Source organism: Corvus kubaryi, unplaced genomic scaffold (genome assembly GCF_017639235.1).
Source record: "Corvus kubaryi isolate FWS band 111438036 unplaced genomic scaffold, C.kubaryi_AGA036_p1.0 37394, whole genome shotgun sequence".
Classification (NCBI taxonomy): Eukaryota; Metazoa; Chordata; class Aves; order Passeriformes; family Corvidae; genus Corvus; species Corvus kubaryi.
In genome coordinates, this window is record NW_024581133.1 from 11,277,182 (window position 1) to 11,290,597 (window position 13,416).

At 49.9% G+C, this 13,416-nt stretch overlaps 1 protein-coding gene across 1 annotated transcript in view; it reads left to right on the forward strand.

The window, feature by feature from the left end:
* Nucleotides 1-10,830, forward strand: part of SMAD6 (SMAD family member 6) — a gene marked incomplete at its 5' end in the record, with an annotated part of 37,920 nt that extends 27,090 nt beyond the window's left edge. The window contains one exon of the mRNA XM_042039589.1: nt 9,889-10,830. Coding sequence (XP_041895523.1) covers nt 9,889-10,430 — 542 coding nt within the window. The remainder of the gene's footprint in view (nt 1-9,888) is intronic.
* Nucleotides 10,831-13,416: the final 2,586 nt, after the last annotated feature.

The following is a 13,416-nucleotide window of genomic DNA, read 5'->3' on the forward strand; positions in this document are numbered from 1 at the left end:
GTGGTTTGTAGAAATGAAAACAAGTCCTTCTTGGCCAGGGAGGGTAATTAGTGTGAGTCACCTCCAGTCTCCCTGGGCAAGTACAGCGTGAGGAATTTGATCATCTGCGAGATGACATTGAAAGATGGGGACTTGAAGAGGCCACACCTTGCTGCGTCTCTGGGCTGCAGTGATGCTCTTCAGTGTTGTGGGTTTCATGCAAATACAATGATTTTCATCCCCCACCCCTGCTTCACACAAATTTTCTTGCTGTTCGTGTGCACTGCAGTAGATTTTACAGCAGCATCCTAGGGAGTATAAAAATGTGACAGTTGGACTCACTGATTTTAGAGTTACAGCTGTAACAGTTCAATAATTCTGAGAAAAGATGTGTTTGATCTTCAGGGGTGATCTTATTCCAGGTTAGCAGAAACGGGTGCTCTGTGCATCCACTTCTCTGAGCTGCTGATTTGTGGATTTTCCAGAAGGGCCCCTCCATGGCACACAAATGGCACAAGAGCTGTTTTCCATGGTGCTCACAGTAGTGCAGACCCTCCTGCTTTGCGGGACATCCAGCACGGCATCCTCACTGCTTCCACGGTGGATGTGAGGGACCAACCCTGGGGCTTAAATCCTGAGTTGCTGAAGTCATTGTTTAGTCTTTGCTTGAAGTGGGAGTAAGAGCCCATGGATGCTGGCCACGAGCAGTTGTGAGTGGAGCGAGCTGCTTGCTTGGAGCGAGGGCTGCGACAGCCCCAGCAGATGTTTACACATCAATACATGCAGCAGCTATCAGAAAATCTGGCGTGTGTGGGTGCCCACGCAGCCCTGGACGTGTTGCGTGCAAGCAGGAGGTCAGGAGCCATTCCTGTGCTCCCTTCTATCTCTTCCCAGTGGGATTCCTGCGCTGGGCCCTTCCCTGGGCCGCTCACCCCAACCCCATCCCAGCTCTTTCAATCCCTCTCTGTCAGATGGGAGCCCCAGACCTCCCCGTACAGGTTTAGCCTTTCAGCATGACCAGGCTGGCCAGCACACCGGAGGGATTTGTTTCCTTGCAAAGGCCATGCTGGCACCCAAAATCCTTTAATTCCCTGTAAAACTCCAGCAAATCTGCCACGAGCGAGGACTTGCAGGAGCCGTGGGCGTCGTGACACGCGGTGGCAGCCCCGGAGCCGTGGCTCCCGTCTCGAGGTGCCTGCGCAGGCAGAGAGGCTTGGGAGAGCTTTATTAGGAGCAGGATCTTGGGCTCTGGCCAGGGAGAACAAAGCCTGAATTCCCATTGCACTCGCAGCCCCTGTCTGCTTCCCTTATATGTGAGGGCACTGATACCATGCTGGAAAGAGCGCCTTTTTTTGGGGTTGCAGGGGAGAATTATCAAATGAGGGGAGGCTTTGGCTGGACCCCTTTTGGAGAGAGGGTTGGATTGGAATAGAGGACCCACAGCTGGCCTGGGATGAACCCTCTGGCACAAGTTTGGGTTGAAAGCCAGAGTTCCCAAGCTGAGGTCTCATGTCTGCCTGGCACCAGATTCCACACCCAGCCAGCTGAGGAGGAGGAAAGCAGCTCATTCCCAGATTATATGGAGAAAAATACTTGTTGGGCTGCTGCTTGTGGCCCCCTTAGGGAGCCTCCTCTGTCACAGGTTGTTTTCCAGGTCTGTGATGAACTCCTAAAGCTTTCTCAGTCCTTGATACTTACAGTGGTATTGGCATGGAGCCGACAGACACTCAGTCTGCCCTCGAAGGTGCCGCTGTGGCTGCTGAGAAATCAGGGTGGCCTTGGGTTTTTTCAGCCCATTTGCTGCTCCTCATGTCACCTCTGGAAGCCATCAGCTCGTTCTCAGGAGTAAATCCCATGCAGATGTGAAAGCAGGGAGAGGCTCTTGCTCTGAAGGGAATGGCTGGGGCTGGAGCACAGTGCAGGCGCTCAAAATATGTCTGATGGTAATGTTTGGTATTGCTTTGGTTTTCCTCCCAGGGAGACAGCTCTGCTCATTTCTGGTTAGGAAACTAAAAAAAGCTGCGGCAGCTACAGCTGCTCGGGGTCCTGTGTCCTGTGCGAGCTCTGAAGCCCAAAGTTCCCATTTTCCTGGTGTTTTGGGAAGTGGATTTTCTGTGATCAGCTGGGACATCTGAAGGAGGGGAAGCTCATGTAGGGGCAGCTGAGCATTCCCCTCTGGAAATGGCAAATTTGGGTTGTTCCTGGAGGGAGCTGAGCTGTAATTTGGGGTTGGGCTGTGCAAGGAGATGGTGATGTGCTGTCTGGCCTTTGCAGGACAGCCTTCCTGGTTTGGAGGAGCTCGGTGCCCATGGATTATCCAACAACTGGATAAAAAAAGCATCCAGGGCTGGGTCAGTGCTCCTGCTGCTGCTGGGGACACCTGATGTTCTTAGGAAGTTTGGAAAATGAGGAGGCTCCAGCAGCATCTCTGCAGCCTCTTCATGACATCCTCACCAACTTGGCCTCTGGCTTCCCAAAACAGCTCCAGCACCTCAGTGCCCCCTCCACCCCTTCCTTGGAGGTCTTTTCCAACATTAATGATTCTGGGATTAGTGCTGGTGTGAACCAGCAGGCTTTGGTTTGGTTCAGCCAAAGCCTCTCTCCTCTGGCCCGTCCCCCTCCACTGAGGAGATTCCCAGGCTCGGCTCCAGCGCCCAACGTGCACTTCCCAAGCGGCACGATGGAGGAGGGAAGGGGTGTTATTCCTGTTTCTCTTCTGAGGGACCTACTAATTAGTTTCTGCTTTTAAAAGGCTTTGAAGCACTCAGCCGAAACTTCTCTGGGAGCGAAAACTATGATTATTTATATTTATCCCATTTCCCAGAGCCTCGGCCCTGCCGCAGGATGCTCTGCCGTGCCGCAGCTCTGGCTGCTGGGCGGATTGTCCCACTCCCTGAGGGGTTTCTGACAGCACCTAGAGCTGCTCTGCCAAGCCAGAATGGCTTCCAAAGGCGGATGAGAGCTCAGGAGGTCCCACTTGGCCATCCCAACCCGTGGCCATCCCACTGGGATGTGGTTGGCGTGGCCGGGATTGCAGCCTCCGGGCTGATGAACAGTGGGCACAGGGCCAGGCAGGAGCGGCGCAGGGAAGGGAGCCTTGGACATCACGGCAGCGGCTGGAAGGGAATTCTGCTATCCAGTGATTTATGGGGTGATTTCTCCCAGATTCTCAGCGTTTTTCAGGCTCTGGGAGAACAAAAGAAGGATTGCACACATGGCTGGGTGGAGGAGCTGAAAATTTGCAAGTTCTCAACCTAAAAATGGAAAAAAAGGGTTTTTTTCCCCCCAGTTTTGTTCCAGCTTCCCTCACCCTACTGCAGAGGGGACTTGGGAATGAACCTTCTCCCCTGTTTGTGGAGCTGGTGCCTTGCCCAGCTGGCAGCAGCAGGCAGAGGAAAAAGCCAATCCCAACCAGACAATGCTCAGATTTTCATCAAACCTCTGGATTTTACAGAAAATCAATAGTGGGGACCTTCCCTTCCCCACCTTTTCCCCTGTGGTTTTCATCAGCTCGTTTTTCTCCCCATTTTCCAGCTGGTTGGGGTACAGGGGTGGATGGTCCCAGAGATGCCAAGCACGACCCTGGGATTTTGCTGGATTTGGGTTTATCCAGGGCTGGTTTCCAAGAGGGAAGAAGTCCCAGCCAGGCTGTGGTTGATGACAGGTCTGGTGCTTTCAGAAGTGGCAGCCAACGTGGGCGGTGACGTTCAAGGCTCCTTTTGAAGCTGTATTTACATTGTTGTGTTCCTCGGACGTGCCAGGTGTAACGCAGGTACCTGCACAGCCCAGGAGCTGGAAAAGCCATGGACGTGCCTGGGAAAGCTCTGAGCAAGACAAACTGAGGTTAATGGAGACTGTTGGACTCAAAAACATTTTAAAAACATCCCCTAAATCTCTGAAAACTTTGGCATTTAGAAGTAACTCATAAAAATGCCAGTGAAAAATACCTGAGTTGGGTTTTTCCAGTTTTCACCCTTTGCTGAAATGTCCTTTCTGAAACAGGGGAGCTGGGGGAAAAGCAGTGCCAAAATACCTTAAACTCATGTTCTGGACTGTGGATTTAATGGCCAGGGAAGGTCCATTAGAAGCAAACTCCTTGAGTTTAACTTGAAAATAAGCTAACTGATGATGACTTCCAAATTTCCGGGCAGAACTAAACATGGCATGTGTTTTGCTTTGAAGGATATAAAAAAAAATTAGCATGAGCTGATGATTTTGCAGAGTGGTTTCTTTTATGCAGAGAAAATTGTTTTCATCCTCATTCTTGGCATTGACTCCTTGTCCTGTGTTGCTTTTGTTTCTTGGGTTGCCATGGAAATGTCCCCCTTTCCCCCCAGGCCTCTCCACACACCTCTTGCATGGGCTCTGGTGCTCGTCAGACCCTTTTTTTGAACTAATTGAATTAATTAACCCAGCGCAAGTGTTCTTCTGAGTTAATCATCTCCTGGGTTAACAAATTCAATCTGCTGGTGGAGGAGGCTGGGGAGCAGCAGAGCTCTGCTCCAAGGGAAAGGTGGAAAGAAGAGGAGGAGGAGGATGGTGGATGTGGTGGTAGGGAGGGTTCTTCTCAGCTGTTTTTCCATGGTTTTTGTGGGATGAGTGAGCTGAACTGGTGTCCATGGCTGCCCAACAGCCATGTGAGGGTGGAGGAGTTGGGACCCCGCAGTGGCAGCGGTGACACCAGATTAATGACAATATAAAACCACATTCTTGTTTCATAATTGAGATGGGAGCTGGGCTGAATCCTTACATTCAGTGGAGTAAACCAGAAATCTGGGAGAGTTTGATGCTCTGCAGCATGGGAAGGTCCAGCTGGCTGCCCCTGTGGCTGACCTTGGCCATCGGCTGGGCAGCTGGTGGCAGCTTTTCAGGGTCTCTGTGAGCCAGGGAGAATCTTTTCTTGGTGAAAGCTGGGATATTAAAGGATCCTCTGTTGATCCTGGTCTTTAGGAAAATGTCCCGGAGGAAAACCAGGGCTGCCCATCCTGCTACTTGCACCCACCTGCCTTTCCCCTCAGGAGTCCATTGTCCTGCTGTAACAGCAGCTTCCTGCTTCCCTGGAGAAACCAAGGAGGAGTTAGAGAAGGGGACTGAACTGTCCTGTGCTCACCAGGATTTTCACCAGGATGGAGAAGCTCCTGCCCAGCCTCCTGTGTCCATTCCCTGCTGGGATTAGGATGTTGCCTTAAATACACACAGTGAGGCCAACACTGGGGCACTCCCGTGCGCCAAGACAGGGCTCACCAACCCCTCCAAGGTGCCCTCAGAGTCCCACCTGCCACTCCCAGTGAGGACAGGCAGCCAGAAGGTGGCTGCTTTGTGTCCCTGGAGGGGCCCCCTGTGCTGGGGACGGCTCTCAGCCTCTCCCCTGCCAAAGGGGCCGTGCCGGGGTCGGTGCTGGTGGCAGGGGGGCTCTGGGGGGCACAGTGATGCATTCCAGCTGAAACTTGTAAGGCAGAGGTATTTTAAGTAAATTGGCTTAAGGAAAATGGTTGTGAGCTTTGCTGGGGCAGATTGACAATTAATTCTTTTTTTTTTTTTTTTTTTTTTGCAAAGCCATAAAAATTCCATTTCTGCTGTGGAAAGTTTTAACCCCTTCCTTACCCTGGTGCTTGTTTCATGGGGTATTAATGGGGGATTATTTTAACTGATGGCTCCCTAGTGAACTGTTAATAGATTTTGGAGAAATGTGTGTGTTCTTTGTGCTAGGCTTTTTATCTGCACCTTGTGCACAGTGAGCTGTGTATGGCTGTAACCTTCCTGCTTCCCTGCTCCTGTGTGTTGGGCAGTGTAAATCTAGATCTGTGCTGTGGCAGAGGGGAGGAAAAAGACTGAGCTTGGATCTAATAGTCCAAAAGTGGAATTAAACTGAATGGAAAGATGTGGAGAGAGGAGGTAACTGAGCTCCATGGCCAGTGGACTGTGAGGCTGCCCTGTGACACAGGAGTACAGGAGGGAGGAACATGGAAATGGGGAGTGAGCTCTGTGTGGGGGGACTTTTGAATATCCTACTTCATTTCCAGATGCCCAGATGTGCATTCAAGTCCCCATCACATCTGGAGAGTGCAGTGGTTTATTTTTTATGTGCATGGTCTTCCCTATGGGCACCTCTTAAATGTGTTTTGAGAAGTTCTTCCTTGCAGCCATGTATTGAGGGGTCCATTTGACCTGCTGAGAGGAGGTTTGGTGGCTTTGGGAAAGCCAAATAGTGAATCAGAGTCATTTATTTCATGTGTTTCGTGATCTGCCCATGTTTTCCATCCTGCTTTTAAGCGCAACATCAAGCATTGGGGCTGTGCAGCATTTTGTTTTGGAAAAAAGCATCTTTCTTTTCTCTTTTAAAGCACTCCTTTGAACTTTACTGGCATAAAACGCTGTCAAATCACAGTCTCAAACCTCAAGTTATTTTCTTTACCTCCACACTCTGCAGGGAGCGACAGCAGCAGTGCTGCTAGCGCTGAGAGGATTTACAGTGTTTGCTCTCTGCATTTATTCCCAGATCCAGATTCCTTTTGCCTGAGCCATGCAGGAGGCTTTTCCCTTTAAATTCTGGGTTTGATTCTCCTATCTTGTTCCTTTATCTCTAATTGTTTGAATTTACTTCGGGATGTGCTGCGAGGCATCGCTGCCGTGGAGGAAGCAGCGACGTGGAGGAAGGAGTAAACACGAGGCAGAGTTTCAGCCCCTCCATCTGATGGATGAAGGTGGCTTCGATGGAGGAGATAGCCCTGACGCCAGCCCCTCTGGAGCTGCTACAAGTTGTAGCTGCCTACAATGATAGTTGTTAAAAACCCGTCCTGTACCACTGTGGGACTCAAATATTTTCCTTTCTTCAAAAAGAAGGCTAACAAGCCTGCCTCTGTTCCAGCAGAAGTGGGAGGGGGAAAAAACAGAACAAAAAATGGATTTTCTTGTTTGTGCATAAAGGGCAGCATGGAAAAAAAGAGAAGGGAAAAGTGGCATTTATTTAAAAGGCAGAGGAGGAGGTGGTGTTGTGCCGGCCGCCCCTGCTCTCTGCAGAGTGGTAGTGGCTAATAGCTGGAGGCGAAAGTAATACTTGGCAGGGGATGAGACACAGCACAGGCCCCCCTGATTTGGGGGCTTGCTGAAGTGCTTGTTTTATGTCAGGGCTGCGGGATGAGTTCATCTTCGCAGGATTTGGTTGAGTGCACTGGGAGATAAAAGGAGGGAGAGGAACTCACCACGGCACAGGGAGCGCTGGGAGAGGGACCCTGCAACAGCTTCCTGCAGGCAGGGGCTGCTCAGATGGGCCTGTAACTGTCCCCTTTCAGGGCTTATTTCCCTGTGGGTTGCTTTTTTTGGATTTTAAACACTTTCTCTCCCCTGGCCAGAAGTGGATTGAAAAGAAACTTCTCACTTCTTGAGGTGGAGCTACCTAAAACTCATCTCCTCACCTGTTTGAAGAAGCACAGGACATCTCCAGGAGTGCTTTGAGTTGGCAGGGCTGTCACTGCCAGGCAGGAGCTGTGGGATGACAGAGATGAGGAGCACATTTGCAGGGGGATGCATTCATGGATGGATGGATGGAGTGAAGTTCCTGCCATAAGTTGCATGGAAGCGCTTTTAATGAGGCTATTTCAGATGCATGTGAAAGCAGGAGGTGTAAAAAGCCCTTCCCCTGTTTTCATTGATGATTTTGCCTAGATAATTCCAAGTTCCTGTAAAGCAGAGATGGCACCAGGGCTGGTGGCACCTCCAGCATGATATTCTTGTAGGATAGGCACTGTTTTCCTCCTGGCTTTGCTTTCTTTGCTTTCCCTACCTCATATATTAATTTGCAGTAAACCATGGGAAACTCCTATTTAAATGTTTATTGCTGACTGTTCCCCAGATTAATTGAGCTGCTGGGGACACTGGAGGTTTGGAGCTGTCCCATCCTTAATCTGTAAGGGAAATGCAGGGGCGGAGCAGTAGTTTCTCAAAAACGAAATGACAAAACCAACGTAGCTAATGGGCATGGAGGGCTTTGAGGAGATTGGGAGGTTAAACAGATGCGGAGCTCAGTAATTGCTACCAGCCTCCGGCCCCGGCACATGAAAGGCCCTGAGCTGGTCTGTAGCCCCCAGACCAACTTGAGTGGGACAACAGCAAAACTCAGCATTTGGGGAGAGCTTTGGAAAGGCAGTGGGAGCATCTGCAGGATGTTCCAGGGAAGAGATGCCTGTGGAAACTGGATGCTTTGGAAGATGGATGGGTCTCTGAGCACCCTGGTTTAGTGGAAGTTGGCCCTGTCGATGGCAGGGGGATGGACTGAGATGGTGTCCACAAAAATGTGGCCTGTGGTGGGTGAAGGGGTTGGTTCAGGCTGATGAGCATTGCCCACAGCAAAGGGCATCCTGCTGCCTCCCTGCCTGCCCTGTCACCCCCTCCCCCATGGCCCTCCCCTTAAATTTGTATAGTTACAACTCCAGTTAAACTCCAACAAAGCCGCTTAATTCAAAGCTGGTTAATGGGGAGGGGAGCCCGGTCCCCTCCGGGGTAATTTGAGCTGAAAAGAAGCAGGGCCAGAGGGCTGTGCCTGAAATCCGGTGTGTCAATGGGGGCTCTGGAGCAAAATAATGGCATCACCCCGTGGGCAAGTTAATGGGACATGATGGCACGGAGGCACCGGGGTCAGCAGGCCGCGGGCGCGTGAGGGATTGTCAAGGAGCTTAATGCCGGCCACGGAGCGCGGCTGGCTCGGAGCAGAGCTCCTTGCTGGAAATTCCACGGCAGTTTTCTGTTAACCGGTGTGGTAGGAGCAGGAATGATGTTCAGCAAGTGGTTAATTTGCCCTCTTTGGGGCTCCTTCTTTTCCTGTCTTCCTTCTGGAGACATCATAAATTCTGGAGGCATCATAGATTAAACAGATTTCTGGCAGCCTGTGTCCCTCCCGTCTTCCCTGACTGTAATTCCTAGAAAGAAGAGACGTTTCTCATTGTCTGGAGAGAGTTCCAATGGGTTTTTAGAAGGACATGTATAGTTCATAGCAGCTACTCCCCCTTGGCATGAAGCACTTCCTCAGATTTCATGTTCCCCATGGGAACATCGCTGTCAGAGAATATTACACAGCAGAGACACCCAGCGGGTCACTCATCGAGGCACGTCCTGGACATCCCCCTGGGGTCAGCTCGGCACAAATTGGGCTTGGAAAGTGGGGATACAGGAGCACAGTGGTGCTGGGGAGCCGCCAGGCTCAGGGCTGGCAGAGCAACACTGGGGCAGTGTCTGTGCCAGCTCCGGTGGGAGGAATGCAGATATCCTGAGGACACGGGGGCCCAGCTGCTGGATGCAGGGTTGGACATTAAATTGGAGAGAGGAAGATGTGCTGAGCTCATGGGAGATGGTGGGCGCCCTGTGGGGTCTCCAGCCTGGGCTTGAGCTGCCGGTCTTGGTGGCATTTGATGTAACTGAAGACAGTATTTGGGTGGAACACAAGCTTTGAGATGAAGATGGACTTTGGGTTGAGCACAAGTTTTGGATTGAGCACAGATTTCAGATTAATAGAACTTTTGAGATGAGCACAAATTTTAGGTTAAATACAGATTCTGGCTTGGACACAAATTTTGGGTTGAGCGTGAAATTTGTGTTGAACACAAGTTTTGGGTTGAGCATAGGTTTTGGGTTGAACACAAATACTAGGTGGAACGTGAAGTTTGTGTTGAACGCAAGTTTTAGGTTGAGCACAAACTTTGGGTTAAATACGTGTTTGGAGCTGAATACAAGTTTTGGCCTGAACACAAATTTTGGGTTCAGTGTGAAGTTTATGTTGAACACAAGGTTTGGGTTGAGCACAAGTTCAGTTCTCACTGAGCAAAGCTGATGGGTGGGAGGAGCTGTTTCCCAGCCTCCATCCCTGTCGTTTCCCAGGTGATCCCAGCACTCCTGACTCTCTCTGTCTCCCCACAGATGCCAGCACGTCGCCCGATGCCGTGAAGAGGAGCCATTGGTGCAACGTGGCCTACTGGGAGCACCGGACGCGCGTGGGCCGCCTCTACACAGTGTACGAACAGTCTGTCAGTATCTTCTATGACCTACCTCAAGGAAACGGCTTCTGCCTCGGACAGCTAAACCTGGACAACAGGAGCGAGACTGTGAGAAGGACTCGAAGTAAAATCGGCTACGGGATTTTACTGAGCAAGGAACCGGACGGGGTGTGGGCCTACAACCGCAGCGAGCATCCCATCTTTGTCAACTCCCCGACACTGGACATCCCCAACTGTAGGACTCTGATCGTGCGCAAGGTGATGCCGGGCTACTCCATCAAGGTGTTTGACTACGAGAAGTCCTGCCTGCTGCAGCACACGGCCGAGCTGGATTATGCAGACGGGCCCTATGACCCCAACAGCGTCCGGATCAGCTTCGCCAAGGGCTGGGGGCCGTGTTATTCCAGACAGTTCATCACGTCATGTCCTTGTTGGCTGGAGATCTTACTCAGCAACAACCGATAACGGTCAGCCTCTGGCAAAAGGAGAACAACAAAAAAAAAACCACACACACAAAAAAAAAAAAAAAGACACAGACTATCCCAAATATCATCTACCTAGATTTAATATAAAGTTTTATATATTATATGAAAATATATATTATACTTGTAATTATGGAGTCATTTTTACAATGTAATTATTTATGTATGGTGCAATGTGTATATGGACAAAAAACAGAAAATGCACTTTGGCTTATATAATTCTTTCAATACAGATTTTTAAAAAAAAAAAAAAAACAAAGAAAAATTATACAGCAAAAATAGGAGAAAGCCCTAATTTTGATGTATGGTTTTTTGAAATATTATTAATACCCAGACAAAAAGCTAATACAGTCACTCATTGATAATAAAGTATTCGCATTATGGGGGGGGATTTAATTGTCTTTTTTCTTCCCCCCCCCAGCTGAAGTTGGCAGCAGTCAGGGGATTCCAGAGGGCAGCTGCTGTCTCCCATCTCAGCCAGGACCCTGGAAAACTAATAAATGAGTTGGAAGGCTGCAGCTAGCTCCAAGGTGAGGGTGAGTGAGGCCAGCTGGAGAGCCAGGGAGCACTGGGAGGAGGTGAGAGGTAGCTCTCCCATAGCTGTTCTCACTCAGGGCTCTCTGATCTCTCTGATAACATAATTGTGGTGGGAACATGGTGAGGGTGCACGTCCATGTTTGCACAAATAATTTTTCATCAGTGCTTATCAGTGGGTATCAGAAAAGCAGAATATTCCATGGCCACAAAGCTGCCCAGCAGAACCAGTTTGGATTATCGGCCTTACCCTCGGGTTGTCTGTGAGTCCAGCATGTCCCAGATGTGTTTGATGGTTGAGAAACAAATGGAGGTTTTGAACAACTCGTGGTTGGGTGGATCCTCCTTTGGAGCGTGCCCTGGATTTTGGGAACGTCTCCAGTGCCTTGGCGGAGGTGCCTTGGAGGAGTTGTGAGCAGCTTTGTCCCATAGATCTCCCAGTCTGTCGTCCAGGCAATAAATGATCCAGGAGTGTTTGGGAAGAATATATTTACTCTGAGGAGCAGCTGCAGCCAAAAAAATGTCCTGGTCAGTTGTGCCTGTCCTGGCTGATTTACTCTCCCTGGAAATCCTGGATAAAATCAGCCCCTCTGCTGACTTGTGCTGGGCCTGGCAGGGGCAGGTTGGACACAGGCTTTGCTTGGTCAAGGAAGTTATTTATTGCCAGGGAGTAGTCCTGCCAAGTCCTAGAGTTCTACAAATCCCTGTACCTCTGATTTCCATAAAAATCCAGCCTCTGGAGCCCAGTGATTGGGAAGCTTTCAAGGCTGCAAAGGATATTTTTGTCACCTTCATATTTCCAGAGAAAAAGATGCAATGAGACATCAAAGAGTTAAATAGAACCTAAATTTGCTACTCAAAAGCCCTCCTGGTGCGAGTCATGCTTTTTGGCATCTGGACTTGGTGTTCCTGCCACAGCCATGAGTGAGGATGGGAAATCACAGAATCCTGGAAACCTGGAATGGTTCAAGTTAGAAGGACCTTAAAGCTCATCCCATTCCACCCCCTGCCATGGGCAGGGACACCTTCCACCATCCCAGGGTGCGCCAAGCCCCGTCCAGCCTGGCCTTGGACACTTCCAGGGATGGAGGAAGGGGGAGGCTGCATCCCACAGGGAAACACAGCGACCTGGGCGGATGCTGGGAGAGACCCGAGCAGGGAATGTCGCAATGACATTCCTGGAGTCATTTTTCAAATTATAACCATATTTGATGTTTAATTGGGACCACATTGGTTGAATTCCTGCAGCATCAGTATTAATACTTGACATCATTAATTTTTGTTTGTGTTACAGCCATTCTTCGGGAACGGTGTCAAAACATGTCACTCTCATTTAAAGCAGCTTTCAAGAGCTTTGCAGGGGTTTTTTTATCCCTTTGGCTTAGGTTTGGTGGGTCCTGCCAAACCACCCACCTCCCTCACTGTATCGCTTTCACACAGTCCATCAAGAGGCTATTTTTATGTTTTGGGGACTTTTTAAAGAGATTTTTGTTAATGCTGTCCTCATGTTACCTGGGAAGCACCAGCAAAAGGTGCTTCTTCCTGTTTCCTTTGTTTCCTTTTCTTTTTCCCAGCATTTCCCACCACCACATTCACACCTTTGCTCCCTGTTCTCCTCCTCCTCGTGCAGCAGTGCCATCATTTTCCACTTTCTACCCATCCATATTTTGGAAGAAAATAGCACCAAGGATGGATTTGAGGGTTAACTCTGGGATTTCCCTTGTGCAATCCACTGATGGTGCTTCATTCTCCTTTTTTCATTACTCATGCACCTCCCCAGGAATAAATCTGGAGTTTTATTTCAGTTGACAGCAGGGCTTTAAAGGGAATAAAAAAGGATTTTATGGTGAGGCAATGAAATAAGACATCAAGTATCCTTTTCAGTCTCATTTTGCCCCTTTAATACCTTATAATCACTGAAACTTGGAACTCTTTAAAGGAGCTTTAGGACTTCAAAGCTATTGAACTTCACACTGGACCCTCTCAGAGCTCAGCTGGAGCTTCCCCTGTGCATCCCCCACACCGGGTTTGGACCTGGGGGCTGGAAACTGGCACCTGGAGCAGCCCTTGGGGTGGCTGTGGGTGAAGGGCACTTCCATGGGGACAGGGGAGTTAATTCCCTGCCCGGTTTGCAGGAGCAGCTGGACGTGGTTGGGTTTGATTAATGAGCTGATGGGTCTCTGCTGTGCTGCACCCACAGCTGCTGCTGTTTGCCCATCTGCCCCAGCCCCTATAAAAGCAGGAAAGCAGGATGGCCACACTCCCCCCCTTTTGCTTGAGCAGCCTCCTAAGCTTCTCCAAGTGGGGTTTTTCCTACTTCCTGAAGGAACTGTGGTCTCCCAACACCCGAGGTAAGTGGCACTTTCTCCATTGTTCCTTTAAGGTCTGTGTGGTGTTACAGCATTGTAAGGGTATAAATTAAAGTACCCCCTTGG